This window comes from Sinohyriopsis cumingii, chromosome 6 (assembly GCF_028554795.1).
Source record: "Sinohyriopsis cumingii isolate HCF-2022 chromosome 6, ASM2855479v2, whole genome shotgun sequence".
NCBI classification, from domain to species: Eukaryota; Metazoa; Mollusca; class Bivalvia; order Unionida; family Unionidae; genus Sinohyriopsis; species Sinohyriopsis cumingii.
In genome coordinates, this window is record NC_142966.1 from 108,307,669 (window position 1) to 108,324,683 (window position 17,015).

The following is a 17,015-nucleotide window of genomic DNA, read 5'->3' on the forward strand; positions in this document are numbered from 1 at the left end:
ATATCATGGTGTGTCCACAGCACCATTACCATAATGATATCATGCTGTGTCCACAGCACCATTACCATAATGATATCATGGTGTGTCCACAGCACCATTACCATAATGATATCATGCTGTGTCCACAGTACCATTACCATAATGATGTCATTATGTGTCCAAAGTACCATTACCATAATGATGTCATGGTGTATCCACAGTACCATTATGATGATGATGTCATAATGTGTCCACAGTACCATTACCATAATGATGTCATGGTGCATCCACAGTACCATTATGATAATGATATCATGATGTGTCCACAGTACAATTACCATAATGATGTCATGGTGCATCCACAGTACCATTACCATAATGATATCATGATGTGTCCACAGTGCCATTGCCATAATTATGTCACGGTGTATCCACAGTATCATTACCATAATGATGTCATGATGTGTCCACAGCACTATTACCATAATGATGTCATGGTGTGTCCACAGTACCTTTACCATAATGATATCATGGTGTGTCCACAGTATCATTACCATAATGATGTCATGATGTGTCCACAGCACTATTACCATAATGATGTCATGGTGTGTCCACAGTACCTTTACCATAATGATATCATGGTGTGTCCACAGTATCATTACCATAATGATGTCATGATGTGTCCACAGCACTATTACCATAATGATGTCATGGTGTGTCCACAGTACCATTACCATAATGATGTCATGGTATGTCCACAGCACCATTACCATAATGATATCATGGTGTGTCCACAGCACCATTACCATAATGATATCATGCTGTGTCCACAGCACCATTACCATAATTATATCATGGTGTGTCCACAGTACCATTACCATAATTATATCATGGTGTGTCCACAGTACCATTACCATAATGATGTCATGATGTGTCCACAGCACTATTACCATAATGATGTCATGGTGTGTCCACAGTACCATTACCATAATGATGTCATGGTATGTCCACAGCACCATTACCATAATGATATCATGGTGTGTCCACAGTACCATTACCATAATTATATCATGCTGTGTCCACAGCACCATTACCATAATTATATCATGGTATGTCCACAACACCATTACCATAATTATATCATGGTGTGTCCACAGTACCATTACCATAATTATATCATGCTGTGTCCACAGCACCATTACCATAATTATATCATGGTGTGTCCACAGTACCATTACCATAATGATATCATGGTGTGTCCACAGTACCATTACCATAATGATATCATGGTGTGTCCACAGCACCATGACCATAATGATGTCATGGTGATGTACCACTGTAGTTCATTTGTGCATGCTTTTTTATATGATATTTATTCCAAGTGGGTTCATTGTTTTACATTGGACCCATCCATCCACCTTGTCTGAATAGTCTTCCTTGTATTTAATATTCCTTGTTTTTAATATTCATCTGATATAGCTCCTCATACTATTCTCGCTGTGATTATTTTCTCAGCAATGATAAACTATTGGTTTGTCCTGATCTAGTCTTATATGTTACTTAATTTCCCTGATTCCTTGTCTCAGTTCTCACTTTGTCTTTCAAAATATAACACTTTTTTGCATATTGGACATAATATTAAATATACTACATTCCAAAATAAAACACTTCTAGTATATCTGGCATAATATTACATATGCTACATTCCAAAATATAACACTTTCTTACATACTGGGCATAATATTACATACACTACATTCCAAAATATAACACTTTCTTGTATATTTGGCATTATATTACATATATTACATTCCAAAATATAACACTTTCATGCATATTGGGCATAATATTATATATACATTCGAAAATATAATGCTTTCATGCATATTGTCATTTTGGGGAATTATTATATGCTCATTTACTCTGTTAACTTTACATTGTCAGAATTGTTCAGTATTTTGCAATACTGAACTTGATTGCACTTCATATTGCACTCATAAAGAAACTACTTTCAACTGTGAACAAACAATGGATGCAGATGCCAGCACTTTTGATTTGTAAACAATTCACGTACACTCACATAGTTGATGCTTTACATTTTGGTTGATTAAATGTGTTACTGAATGAACTAAAGCAGATGTTTCGTGGACTGCCACATACCAGCTGCTTTGCTACATTCCGTGTTAACTTTTTTGATAAAGTGTTTTGGATTAGGCAGGCGATAGACGCCAGATTTCATAACATTGCTGGGTAAATTCGAATAACGTAATTGACAAGGCATATACTGTCTTCTTTAGCTGGTAATAAGAATGTCAAAAAATATACTTATAGTTTTACATTCTGAATTTCCTCAAAATGTACTTTCTTAGTTCTGCAAATCCAAATTACATGAGCCATGTCATAGGTTCTCAAGCTTGATTACACATTTAGAAATTGTACTTTAATTTCAATATATTCCAAGTGCAATTACATCCTCTTTACTGCACTCAAAATGAAATAAACATTAAATTCCATAGCGTCTTTTTGATAATCGCAATTGTGTATTTAGTTTGGAATACAGCATACATTCAGTTATTTTGTTTCTTGTAGTGTATTTTTGTTTATATAATTAAGCCTTTGGTTGTAAGGAAATGAGCATATAATAAAAAGGTTACTGTATCTGTATGGGAAAATATGAACTCGTTTTGTTGGATGGATATACTGCCATCCCAAGGTCATGCAGTTTTTTCATCCAAAAACCTTGTTCATATTTTCCCATACAAAGCAGTAACCTATAATTATCAAGTATTCTAATGCCCCTCCCTTATGGTAAATCTCTCTTGTTATAGTTACGGTGATTTTAACCTAATGCCCAAACCATACTGACAAACTCTCCTGGTATTAAGGTGTTTCTTCTTTATCAGCTGATAGAAATGTTTATCTTTTGGTTACAAGGACAGGTCTGTATATACATATCCACTTTCAAATATTACACATCTAGAAATTAAATTCTTATCCTCCTCCTCCATTTTAACTCTAGCCTGGCATTAACACAATTTAAGTTTTTATGTTCTGCAAATCCCTTCAAACTCTGCAATCCCTCTGTTTATATTCTGAATCCATCATTATTGTTTTGCAAAACAGGACAATAATGTCATGACATGTCAAAATAAGATTGGAAAAAGAGTCATGTACCTGACACAGGACAATAGCCAGAAACAAAAATTAATTTAATTCAATTATTAAAGATGTCATTTTTTTTCATAAACCATAAAAACTAAGTGCAAAAATAAATCAATTAACAATGATGTAAACAACCAAATAAATATATGTAGGACAAATTTAAACCTTCCTCACCTCCAGAGCTGCTAGGGGCTTGCTAGAGGACAGAAAAAAATCCTGTGCCGTGTTGAAATCCCCAAGGAACATGGCAAGGTAACCTGATAACAGATTCCTCTCTTCCATGTGCTGAAATAATATACAACCAGGCATTAAAATATCTGCCATGACCTAGCTGCTATTTATTATTTCAAAAGCCTTTACAATGCAAAAGTAGAGGATAGAGGAACAAAATCAGCATTTTAATTTAATAATTTATGACTTTATCAAATCTTGAGTATAATCTAACGTATGTGTATTTACAATAAAAATATCTAAGACTGAATTCTTTAATTTAATAATCATTATTTATATTAGATCAAAGGCAAAACAAACAATATATTCAATAGGAACTGCATTACAAAAATATATTGCAGATTTTTGGTACCACTGCAACAAGGTACATTTGCTGTAATCATTTTATACCAAAAAAACTATCAGGTTTAGAACTCCCATTAGACAAAACAAGAATCCCATGAAGGGCAAAATGCTCTGAGGACTGAAAAGAATTTCCAAAAATCCAATATAAGACTATTTCTTCTTTTTTACTGCCAAGCGATGAGTAACTCTGATATTCTTAAGAGGCAAAAATATTGTCAAGATTGCCTACCTGATGGCCATAGTAGATGTAAGATCAGTTTGATTTTCATTTAAGACCAACTAAACATTATAAGAGTTTTGATGAAAAGGCTATGTCAATGTGACCATCCATTTAGGAGGAATAGCAATAAAATGACTCTCAAGATGGTGACCAAAGCAGCTTTATCAGCTTGTAATATAAGCAATATTTACATTCTGAACCAGCTGAGTATTATACATGATAACAAAAAACCCATGACAATAGGACTAGTTTTTCAGTAGTAGTAGCAATGAAAAGATTTCCAAGATGGTACCACTACGCCCATACTGGATGTTAGATCAGTATCACTTCTGTTTAGGACCAACTAGACACCATAAGAACTCTTCTAGTAAAAACCTCATGATAATATGACTTTCCATTTAGGAGTAGTGATTAGAACATTTTCAAGATGGCTGCCAAGGTAGTCATATTGGGTCTCAGTTTAGTACCATTTTCACTAAGGACAAGCGAACCATCATAATAAGTCTTCTGGTACAAACCCATGTCAATATATCTTTCCATTTAGAAGGAATACTGCTACCAATATTTCCAAGATGGCTGTTATGTCAGTCCTGTGAATGTTAGATCACCAGCATTTTTATTTAGGACCCACTAGCCGTCATGAGAAGCCTATGGGTGAAAACCCCAAGCAGATTTGGCCATATATCTAGAAGGAGCAGTGATAACAAGATTTTGATGAAGCCCACCATGGTGGCCATACTGGAGCTGAGATTTGCATCATTTTCATTAGGACTAACTAGACATCACTGAAGTTCTGGTGAAAATAAGATTTCACCACAGCTACCATGGTGACCACATTTTATGCCAGACTGGCACCATTTTCATTAGAACAAACTAGACATCATAAGAAGTATTCAGGTTTGTAGTATGTCTCTAAAAAAAAAACAACCAAAATGAAAAATCCATGGCATAAAAGCTATAAAAGCATTTGGGGAAGAAAATTCAGAGAACTCATAAAAAGATCACCTACTGCCTCCAAAAACAAGGTCTCTGAAGACAGGTGATCCTACAAAAGGAGTTTTTTAACAGCTACTTTAAAGTCTCATAGATAAAATAGAATCTGGTGGGTTTATTTAACACAGGTGGTCTCTTAAAAGAAGCAACCTATTCCAAACGTTAAACTGTATATTTCAACTCACTAGTATACACTGTAAGAAAAGTAACACTATAATGGCATTCAAATCACAAGTTTTCAATTTTAGAATATAACTATTATCAGAAATGTACATTCGTGGTAAGTTAATTACTGCAACAACCTTGGTTTTATGCCAACAAAATGTTTCTAGGTCATGTATGTATTATTATGTGAAATATAGTTAATGCTCTTACCTGAATCTGTTGTAATGAGCTCACCATCCCAACATCTCCAATATGTCTAAAAACTCGGATTGCTGCAATGAATTTTGAAGTGTCAATATTTATATATGCATGCATGTTGTCATACTATCATACTGAATCATTTTTTCTCACATCTTAGTTACTTTGAGTATAAAGACTGTGATTTAAACTGCACCTTAAAGCATCATTAAATAAATACCTGATTAAAGATTGTCTCTCATGCAATCATGTATGCATTTAGAGTTTTTTTTAAATGTATCAACATATTCTATATTATTAAATTGATTCCTCTGTAATTTGGGAAATTTAGCTAGTTATGGGTCCAACTAATATCTGAATTTCTATCCTGTCATAAGACACATAATATTATATACAAACTAACAGCTGTCATAAGTCATATTATAACAGCTGTCATAGGACACATACTATTATATGCAAAATAACAGCTGTCATAGTCATATATGCAAAATAACAGCTGTCATAAGTCATATAATTTTATATACAAAATAACAGCTGTCATAAGTCATATGTTATGTACAAAATAACAGCTGTCATAAGACATTACAAAATAGAAGCTGTCATATATCATATATTATATACAAAATAACAGCTGTCATAAATAAGACAAATGACAGCTGTCTTAAGTCATATAATATTATATTTGAAATAATAACTGTAATAAATCACATAATATTATATTTAAAATAACAGCAGTTATGTTTTGAACTGGTACACTGAAACGTAAACATTTAAAAAAAATTCTGACATGCCTTTTTTATGAATGTAAGCATGATGGAAGAATCATCTGAATTGAATAGGTTTTAGATCATATATGGCAGTGACACATAAGATTTTGGTTTTGAGTTAATCCTTGATGAAAATGCTGGTGGGTGGGTATCCCTGCATCTTGATTTTGCATTTGACTCAGTACATGCAATATACAGAAACAGTCTGAAAATAACCCAAGAATTCCAAAGAATACTTGCATTGCTGGCTCTGGTGGTGCATGACGAAAAAACAAAAACAGTGTCAGAAAAATAAGTTACTGTGGCCAACTGCAAAAACCTAATGCAATCATTAGCACATAAAATGTAAGTCTGTGACCTACTCTGCTAGCAGTAAGTAATACTTCTCTAGATATGTGTGTGTGATTAGGATTTATAATGTAGCTTTAATAATTTTTCAGTCATATCACTATGATGTCTGCAATGTGGCAGTTTATAGTGATGTCCAGCACTTGGGCATCATGCCTCAGACATGTTGCATGACGTTCCACCCAGTCACATTATCCTGACACCAGGCCAATCAGTCCTAACACTAACCTCTTAATGCTGAGTGCCTAGCAAGGCAGCTGTTAGTACCATTTTTTTAAGTCTTTGGTATGACTTGGCCAAGGTTTGAACCCACAACCTTCAGCTTCCATGGCAGACATTCTAACCACTACGCCACCAGAGCAGTCTACTCTAGATATATGTACCTGTCAAGTCTCATGACTGTGTATGCAGCTGTTCAAAATAAAAAGATGTAACTTTAAAAAATAACATTATATATATGACTATGCCTTGTATGAAAACAAAACTTACAAAAGTCCATGTCAAGACACCTCAGTGCTGAAAATCCAAGCTCCTGCCATGCCTCTTTCTGATTCAGCTGTACACAAAATATCCAGGCATCTTTGAATCTGGAAAACACAACAGCTGTTAGATAACTAAGTTAATGACTTATTATTGTAGAAGATTTAAACAAGTGATAATTTTCTTTTGAAATTTATGAAAGAATTAAAAAGAATTCTACATTTTGCACACTTCAGCATGTAAAACACTGAAATAAGCAAACCAGATTTACTGACTGTACATAAAATGTGAGCAATATAAAATTACATTGTAAGAAATGACTATATCCATCTTTTATGGAATGAACTTGCTATATAAGATTCAGGTATGTGTAATGTCATAGAATAAAGACATATAAGAAATACAAAATGGGCATAGATTCATAATGAAACAGCATACTAATAACTCCCCTTGTTAGGTTACCACCTGAATATTATAAACCAGATTGTGGTTTTGTGGGTTTTTATGCTATTTTCAGCACATATGCATGGCAACTAATATATCTGGTGGAGGAAGAACCACTGACCCACTGGAAGCTGCTGGCAAACTTTCTCACATACCCATTCTGAATGAGCCAAGACTAAAACCCAGGCAGCGGTGAGTTAAAGCATTCTGTAAAGGAAAGCAAACTAGACCACTCAGCCACTATGGACCGCTGACCCAGAAAAACATTTACTCCTAATTTTTTACACCAGCTGCAGTGAAGCCTGTGAATGATTACCACTCAGGACTTATTTATAAGTGGTTTTTATAAGCAGTGGACTTTAGATAAGGTAAATACATACTGATTTAGGGAACCTATGGAACTTGGAATTCATACACAGCTGGTCCATCTGAAGCAGGTGGTCACTGTAGGCATTTAGTCTATATCTGATACAGAGATCACAAAACCAATGTGGCACATAATTTCATATGTTATCCATACAATGCAGAATAAAAACTGCACAAAATAAAATACTTAGAACACCTGCTCATTATAGCAGGTTTTGTGAGTCCCTGTTCTTATCTGCACCATCATCCTCAACATTTATACAAAGGACACCTGTTTACAAAGACAAACTTTTTGGTTCCTCTTCTGTCCCTTATAAACAAATTTCACTGTAGCTAAGACAGCATCACAATAAAGACAATACAGTCAGCATGTGGGAAAAACTCAGTGGATGTTAATCACTTGACTGGTTCATATCAAACAGTGTTAACCTGCCTCTTCAGAGTACAAGCCTTGTTCATGTCAAACAGTTAACTTACCTCTTCAGAGTACAGGCCTCGTTCATGTCAAACAGTTAACTTACCTCTTCAGAGTACAGGCCTTGTTCATGTCAAACAGTTAACTTACCTCTTCAGAGTACAGGCCTTGTTAATGCAAACAGTTAACTTACCTCTTCAGAGTACAGGCCTTGTTCATGTCAAACAGTTAACTTACCTCTTCAGAGTACAGGCCTTGTTCATGTCAAACAGTTAACTTACCTCTTCAGAGTACAGGCCTTGTTAATGCAAACAGTTAACTTACCTCTTCAGAGTACAGGCCTTGTTCATGTCAAACAGTTAACTTACCTCTTCAGAGTACAGGCCTTGTTCATGTCAAACAGTTAACTTACCTATTCAGAGTACAGGCCTTGTTCATGTCAAACAGTGTAACTTACCTCTTCAGAGTACAAGCTTTGTTCATGTCAAACAGTTAACTTATCTCTTCAGAGTACAGGCCTTGTTCATGTCAAACATTGTAACTTACCTCTTCAGAGTACAGGCCATGTTCATGTCAAACAGTGTAACTTACCTCTTCAGAGTACAGGCCTTGTTCATATCAAACAGTGTAACTTACCTCTTCAGAGTACATGCCTTGTTCATGTCAAACAGTTAACTTACCTCTTCAGAGTACATGCCTTGTTCATGTCAAACAGTTAACTTACCTCTTCAGAGTACATGCCTTGTTCATGTCAAACAGTTAACTTACCTCTTCAGAGTACAGGCCTTGTTCATGTCAAACAGTTAACTTACCTCTTCAGAGTACAGGCCTGATTGAAATGGTTCTTCATCTGCAAAGCAATTTAATAAATAATTTAGAAACAAGTCACACCTCACCTCTGTCACTATTAAAATAAAATTATAATGAAAAACCCTCTCCGGGCAACGCAGAGGTACCTACACAAGTTAAACATTTAATTATAATGAATATATGGTTTCAATAAACAAGTATTATGGGCCAAAATCATTCATAATGGCAAGAGATTAATGGTTAATTTATATGAAATAATTTTAGAATCATAAAAACCTGTCAGAAAAATTTGGAATCAGTTGTGCAATTTATTTTGTGGTTGAAGTCTTCGAAAAGTAAATATTAAATCTTTGCAATATAAATATTCGGAACTGCATCAAGAATAAGATTAACTGTACTTGTCTATTTATTTCTATATGCTTTCACATTATCTAAGATTCATCTGAAGTAAGTTCCATTGTAGCTGAAACTCCACTATTACAGAATTATACCAATATAAGTGTTTATCAGGTTTTGTCATCACAAAACATACTTTTAAAAAAAATTTGTCTTATTTCTACTTGGAAAGTATTTGGAAACGCCACCCATAAAGAGAAAACGCATAATACATCTTGATGCCCCAAATTGCAACCTAGTGAGTATTTTGATTCATTGGTTTTATATCACCAACTAATAACTGATGCACATTCCATCATTTTTGGAACTTAATGGACCTTAATAATGATACCAAACTCATTTAAGGACCTTAGCAACGATACCAAACTCATTTAAGGACCTTAATAATGATACCAAACTCATTTAAGGACCTTAATAATGATACCAAACTCATTTAAGGACCTTAATAATGATACTAAACTCATTCAAGGACTTTAATAATGATACAAAACTCATCTGATGGACCTTAATAATGATACCAAACTCATTTAAGGACCTCAGCAACGATACCAAACTCATTTAAGGACCTTAATAATGATACCAAACTCATTTAAGGACCTTAATAACGATACCAAACTCATTTAAGGACTTTAATAATGATACAAAACTCATTTAAAGACCTTAATAATGATACAAAACTCAATTTAATATCTTGAAGGGTCTTAATAATAATAATAATAGAAAACTAACTTTAGTGCATTTAAAGGTCTTAATAATGACAGAAAACTCATTTAAGGACTTTAATAATGACAGAAAAATCTATTTGCTACGATGTAAATAATAATACCTAACTTTAAGGTTGTACTGCATATTAGGAGGGATTTTTTTTATTCCAAAAATAATTAACAGACAAAAGTAGATGGTACAATCAATCATACTGAACTAATGAACTGTTGATTAGATACAAAAAATATTAAACCATATACTCAATTATTCTAATACAAAATTTTCTTTCAGCCTTATCTTCAAGCCTCACCTCCAGTGGGGTTAATTTATCAATACTTTCAACGAAGAGATAAGCATGTGTCTCCAGTGGAATGCTGGCAAGACGTCCACTCTGGGTCTGTAGAGTTACCTCCCCATTATGAAGCATGACAGGAATCTGACCATAAGGAAGCTTGGTTGTGCCAGCCATCACAACATGAGGGCCTGAAAGTAGCAGTGTCCATTTTTCAATAATTTCCTTGTCCAAATGAAATACACATTTACTAATGTAGTAACATCATGTCACACAAAATGACTTTAGCTATCACCGTAATCTAGCAATTAAATGGTTAGAAAAAGGCCAATTTCTCTAGATTCTCCAATCAGGGATTTTTTTTGTTTTTATGTTTTGGAAAGCAGAGATATACCACAAGCAAGAAGCTGTCTGTTTAATACAGCCACTTTTGTCATCTATCAAAACAGGGTTAATCAAGGTTCAATTGACCAGATTTCAATATAAATTACTATTCAGACTTAAATGATGATCATGATCATGATTGCAATGATAATGCCAATGATATAATGATGAGTGCAGTGACTATAATGATGGCTGTGATGATGAGGGTGATTGGGAAGAAGAACAAAGAAAAAAAAATGAGGAGAAAAAATTATATACTAGACTGGCTATTCCGTTTCCGTGTAATTACCAGGAAATGGTTTGGTGCCATTAACTTATCTGTAGGTATTAAGTATAACTAAGAAATGAAAACCAGACATCAGGAACAGGTATCAACAGAGATAATTGAATTACTGAACTTAACGTATGAATTAAATATCAGTTCTGGACACAGATAAAATACGGCTGCTCATAAGCAATTAATTTGACATTTTATGCATAAAATGCTAACCACATGCCAAATTAGTGGGGAGGGGGGTGCCCACAAGGAGTACTTTTGTACATGAACTCATCAGTGCCAAGAAAACTGGCCATATAGAGGATGTGGCAACTGCTGAAGCAGTCAGTGCAAGAGGGGGACAACTGTATGTCAGCAGATCAGTGTCCATGATCTCCCCTTGCAACCCTAGAAGAATGTATGGTATACAAACTGGTCTGTGATAGAGATTCTGTTTCAACTAATCACAAATTTCAACTAATCACAAATTAAATTACTTCTGAAAGGTCATATCTGATTGATTGATAATGACATTACTTCTGGAAGGTCATATCTGATTGTCTCATAACAGATGTTCAATCTATTAGTCAATCACAGTTGTATGATATCCAGGTCAACAGAGTGCCTGATCTGTTAACGTATTATGTAACAGCCGATTATGGCCTGCACAAATGGACACATGCTTACATAAAAAACACAGTACCAACATACCTTTCACAGACTCTTTGGAGTAGACGTAAGTTGTGATTTTTTCTTCATCATAGGCAATGAAGACTCCCTGAAATAAGACAACAAAATCAAATGAAGATGGACAGCATGATCCTAATGAATTAAACTGAATCCTTTCTGGACACTAAATGCAAGAAATTTAAATTGTTTCAACTGTATTAGGTAACTAGTGCCCTGAAAACAGATTATGCATACCTATTAGGGATAGACAGATACTGGTCTGGCCCTAGCCAGGTTTTGCACTGCATAACAATACCCAGCCATGCCAGGTAGTTTGTTGGCAAGTACCCAAACCCAGCAAAATTTCCCTACCCATCCATTTCTTATATATGTGTGTGTGTGCATATATATATACATACATACATACATACATACATACATACATACATACATACATACATACATACATACACACAAACATAAGGGATGCACAGGTGTCCAGCCCTGACTGCCAACCAGACCTGGCCAGGTTCACATTACCCAGTAAAAACTGACCCAGAAGCAAGCAAAATTTCCCTACCCATCCATCCCTAATACCTATGAAAGGAAAATATTTGTTAACCTTGAATCGATGACCCAAAAATTTATGTCTAATCCTAAATCTTACCTTTCCAAAAAGAGCTAGAAAGAAATGATCCAATTCAGAGTTTACTAAATTCATAAAAAGAGCTAAATAAGAAGCAGATAAATTAGCAAATTATAAACATTTATATTTTGATTTTGTAGTATTCTGAGTATTCACTATTCAAGAACAATAAGAACGACATTTCACATAATCGTGATCAGAAACAAAAATTCAAGCAATGGTAGTAGTAGTAGTAGGAGTAGATTAAAAATACTTTGTAAAAATTTATTCAAAAAGTCTTCCATTACTTGACTTAATCCTTATACCATTAAGTTTAGTCCCAATCATAATACCATTAAGTGTAGTCCCAATCATAATGCCATTAAGCATAGTCCCAATCATAACACAGTACCATTAATTATAGTCCCAATCATAAAATCATTAATTGTAGTCCCAATTATAATACCATTAAGTGTAGTCCCAAATCTGCTGTTATATTTGTATGCCAGCAGATAATTGCCTGAATTTTTCAATACACTTTTCATTTTCAGCAATCAATACAGACAATGATATTCTGGCATATTACATAATAAAGTATCAATGTGTTCAAGTTATACCAGGCTGTATACAGTTTATCTACCAACTGAAATTAGGCATATTTCAAACATCCCATGATACCCCAAAAAACCCAAGTAGACATTGCTTGTGCCTTATTCCTCACTTACTGAAAAGATGTATATACTGTTGTTTTTTCTTCTTGTTGACTGAAATGGTTCCCATTAAACTTTTCCAGTTTAACCAACCTGTCCGATGAACACATTTGACTGAATGGCCAGTACTAGATTCATTTAATCATATAACTATAAATACTGATAGCTGAATAGAAGAAAGTGGGATTAATATGACCAGAATATATATGTCGAACCTGTAACAATATAGTGATATATGTTACAAGTTTAAAAATTGTTCAGGAAATATAATCAACATTTGAAATTCCAACCTGTAATGTATATCAAAGGTTTAAAATGGAGAAAATTCACATGTGTCATAATTGGCAGAAGCTGCTTCTGCGGTAACTTTAACCTGCAATCTAATTGGTTAAATTTATTATAACTTGATCCAATAAAAAAGCAGAGTGGAATATGCTGTTTGGTCTAGTAACATATGTCAAGGGTTGATGTGGAATGAAGTGCATCAGCAAAGATGGGCAGCCCCATATCAACACCCTTTTCAGCAGACTGCATTGCACTAGTTAAGCAGCAAAGTCAAATGTTTTATGTAAATGAACCAGATAAAAATGCAAGGTATGTTTTAATTGTCAAAGTATGCAAAACAATTCAATTCTGTAAAGCATTTAGCACAAAAATGCCCATATATCACTTCTACCAAAAGCAAAAATATTGTGTTATTATGGTGCAATCAATAACCTTTCAAGACATTTTCTGGATTAAAATGGCAATTATAAAACTCTGCCACTGTGCTCTATAATCAAATTGATTCTGAGTTAATCATGGTCACTAGCTGTTTGATACATGGTCTAAGGCATGACATATATCTTGATGATTTGAACTTAATCTAGTATGTATGTTAATGCAGTTTGGATTTTGCTTTATTTTAACCATTTAAAGAAAAGAATTATAAAGCAATTTATTTTGTTTCAATGCTCATGTATCTAGGCAGTGTCCACCTGTTGTCTTAAATCCAAGTGAGATCACTGTTGTAACATGGTCTAGTGACTTGACCTGTCATTGTCATAACATGGTCTAATGATGGCTTGAACTGTCATTGTAATAACATGGTCTAGTGACTTGAACTGTCATTGTAATATGGTTTAGTGGTTTGACCTGTCATTATGGTGGCATAGTCTGGTGGCTTGAGCTGTCATTATGACAGCATGATCAAGTGGTTTGACCTGTCACTGGGACACTAGTATCTATGAAGGCTTGATTACCAAAGTAACTGTCAAATTCATGTGCATTTATTCCTTAGGGTGGAGTTGGATTGTCTGCTGGTTTTAACACCACTTTTAACACAATATTAGATTTATCATGATCAGGAAATGGGACCTAAGTGCCAAGGATACACTGAGGCTTAAACCTAGGCTAGTCTGGATGAGAATCAAATCTGCAAGTCTTGGATTATGAATCGGACTCACCACCTTAAAAGCTGTGACATTATCAACTCTGTTGTCATGGATAATTCTGATGGCTTGTTTTTGAAGTCTTTCCACTTTTAACAAATCTGTTTTAGAAGTACAGTATTACATGATACAATGTTGCAGTAGTCCAGATGAGGCTGAATATAACTTTATAAAACATTATCCTGTGGCGTAAGATTAGAAATTCTTTGATTCTATTTTTTATAGTGAACAGATATTCTTAGCAATCGTTTTGGTATCATTGCTGACCATAACATATTGTTATCATTTGGAACTCCTAAAAGTTTAGCTTGTGTAACATTAAAATGGATGTGGAAAATATATCTTTAATTCTGTTATGTTTTAATCAAGTGGTTATCATCATCATTTTGGTTTTGTCTAAATTAATGACCAGCGATAATAATATAAGCATAGTTTTGCAATCAGTTCCAAAATTATACTACCTGAACATTATCTAACATTATCATATACATTTGTACAGTTTAATTACTTTTCAGCCAGGGTAGTGCACAATTATTTTGTGCCAACATGTACATTTGAGAAAACTGCCAAAAGGAATTTCAGATATTCATCCCTCAACAAATAAGCATGCAAAATGCATGCATACAACTCAAACCATTTGTTAGTTTGAACAGACACCAATCTCATTATTAACGGTCAACAGCCATGTTTAGGCTCTAGAAATCTGGATGGTCAATTCAAAGTTCAGCCAATCAGGTCAATGGATTTCAGACAACTTTTGTTGGTGAAATCCAGGCCTGGTCATAATATTACATGTGAACTTTCTGAGTGGAAGACACATTCTCCTGGTATCAGGCATGCCTCCTGTACCTTCCATCAATGTCTGAAATTATTCCCCTGCCAATAAACTATGACACAAAATGTATGGGTCTAATAATATACATATATAGGTGTCCTTACTAGTCCTGCTATTTGGAAATTAATAAAATCTTATTAATTTGATGATTGCATGCTACTGTACATATATAGCATTTGGAGGAAATTCATCCAAAGTGTCTTAGTGACCAGGGTTTGCTCAAATATGGCAGGTGGAAGGCAATTCATTGATAACAATCCTGACAACACTTCTGTAATTATCAAATCTAGTAGACAGAGAAATATGTAATGAGTGTCAAAAAAATACTCCATATTTGACATAAATTATTGACATTACCATGGATTTTTAAATGCCTAAGTTTTTGCATCTTGGTCTTTGAAATATTGGAAAGATTTTCTATTGGTATCACATGCCTATTGGACCTCTGCTGTCTTGAACCAGTTGTGAATATTGTGTAGTCACATGAGTAGAAATGCAAATGACAAGTACCAAGTCAAATTTCATCAACACAGGAGTTTCATATCATCTGTCAGTGGATAAAACTCATAATGAGTGCTATACTCACAATTTCTGTGAAAATAATTGTGTATGTGATTTGGATTTTTAACGTAGCTTCAATAATTTTTCAGTCATATTGCTATGATGTCTGCAGTGTGGCAGTTTATCATGATGTCTAGCACTGGGGCATCATGCCACAGACATGTAGCATGACTTCCCTTCCTATCACATTATCCTGCAAGCAGGCCAACCAGTACTAGCACTAACCTCTTAATGCTGAGCACCAAGCAATACAGCTGCTAGTACCATTTTTATTAGTCTTTGGTATGACTTGGCCATGGTTCCAACCTGTGACTTCCTGCATCCGAGGAGTATGCCCTAATCATTAGGCCACCAGAGCAGTCTCCGAGAAAATAAATAATCTTCCAACTGATCTGATGCAGGTAAGTTTCAATAAATGGTCATTTAAGTTTTCTAGCCCTAATAGTAAGTGATTACTATATGCCAACACATTGCTGGGTTGGCAAATTCCAATGTTTCAATAGCCAATGCGTTCTGACCCCACACATCAACAAGAAGTCCAAATACCTAAAATAGGGTGGGAAGTGTCAAAGTTGGACAAGGTCCAACATGCTAGTTTTTTTTCTTGATTATGTTACTCTGTTATGCACATCATTTGCATATTTTAGAAATTAATAAAAACAAAACCGGACATAGTTTAATTGTAGTGCCTTCTGACCCTCATTTGCCTTCACTTCTGGAATAGCCCTGAGCTAGAACTTGAAATACTGCAAATTCACATGCCACTTTCAATGAGTTAGAACTTGGAATACTGCAAATTCACATGCCACTTTCAATGAGTTAGAACTTGGAATACTGCAAATTCACATGCCACTTTCAATGAGTTAGAACATGAAATACTGCAAATTCACATGCCACTTTCAATGAGTTAGAACTTGGAATACTGCAAATTCACATGCCACTTTCAATGAGTTAGAACTTGGAATACTGCAAATTCACATGCCACTTTCAATGAGTTAGAACATGAAATACTGCAAATTCACATGCCACTTTCAATGAGTTAGAACTTGGAATACTGCAAATTCACATGCCACTTTCACAGAGACAGAACACAAAATATTGCAAATTCACATGCCACTTTCAAGATTGAGCTTGGAATACTGCAAATTTACACTCCACTTTCACTGAACTATAATTTGAAATATGATGAAATCATATTCCACTTTCAATGCATCAGAACAAGAAATAAT

The 17,015-nt window shown here is 34.4% G+C and overlaps 1 protein-coding gene across 2 annotated transcripts in view; it reads right to left on the reverse strand.

The window, feature by feature from the left end:
* LOC149797682 (WD repeat-containing protein 19-like) overlaps positions 1 to 17,015 on the reverse strand; it is a 68,265-nt gene that overhangs the window by 36,535 nt on the left and 14,715 nt on the right. For both annotated transcript variants that reach the window (XM_089962597.1, XM_089962596.1), the window contains 6 exons: positions 11,668 to 11,734; positions 10,335 to 10,507; positions 8,926 to 8,963; positions 6,898 to 6,995; positions 5,306 to 5,367; positions 3,316 to 3,426 (listed from right to left, as the gene is read on the reverse strand). In XM_089962597.1, the coding sequence (XP_089818723.1) occupies positions 3,316 to 3,426; positions 5,306 to 5,367; positions 6,898 to 6,995; positions 8,926 to 8,963; positions 10,335 to 10,507; positions 11,668 to 11,734 (549 nt within the window). The remainder of the gene's footprint in view (positions 1 to 3,315; positions 3,427 to 5,305; positions 5,368 to 6,897; positions 6,996 to 8,925; positions 8,964 to 10,334; positions 10,508 to 11,667; positions 11,735 to 17,015) is intronic.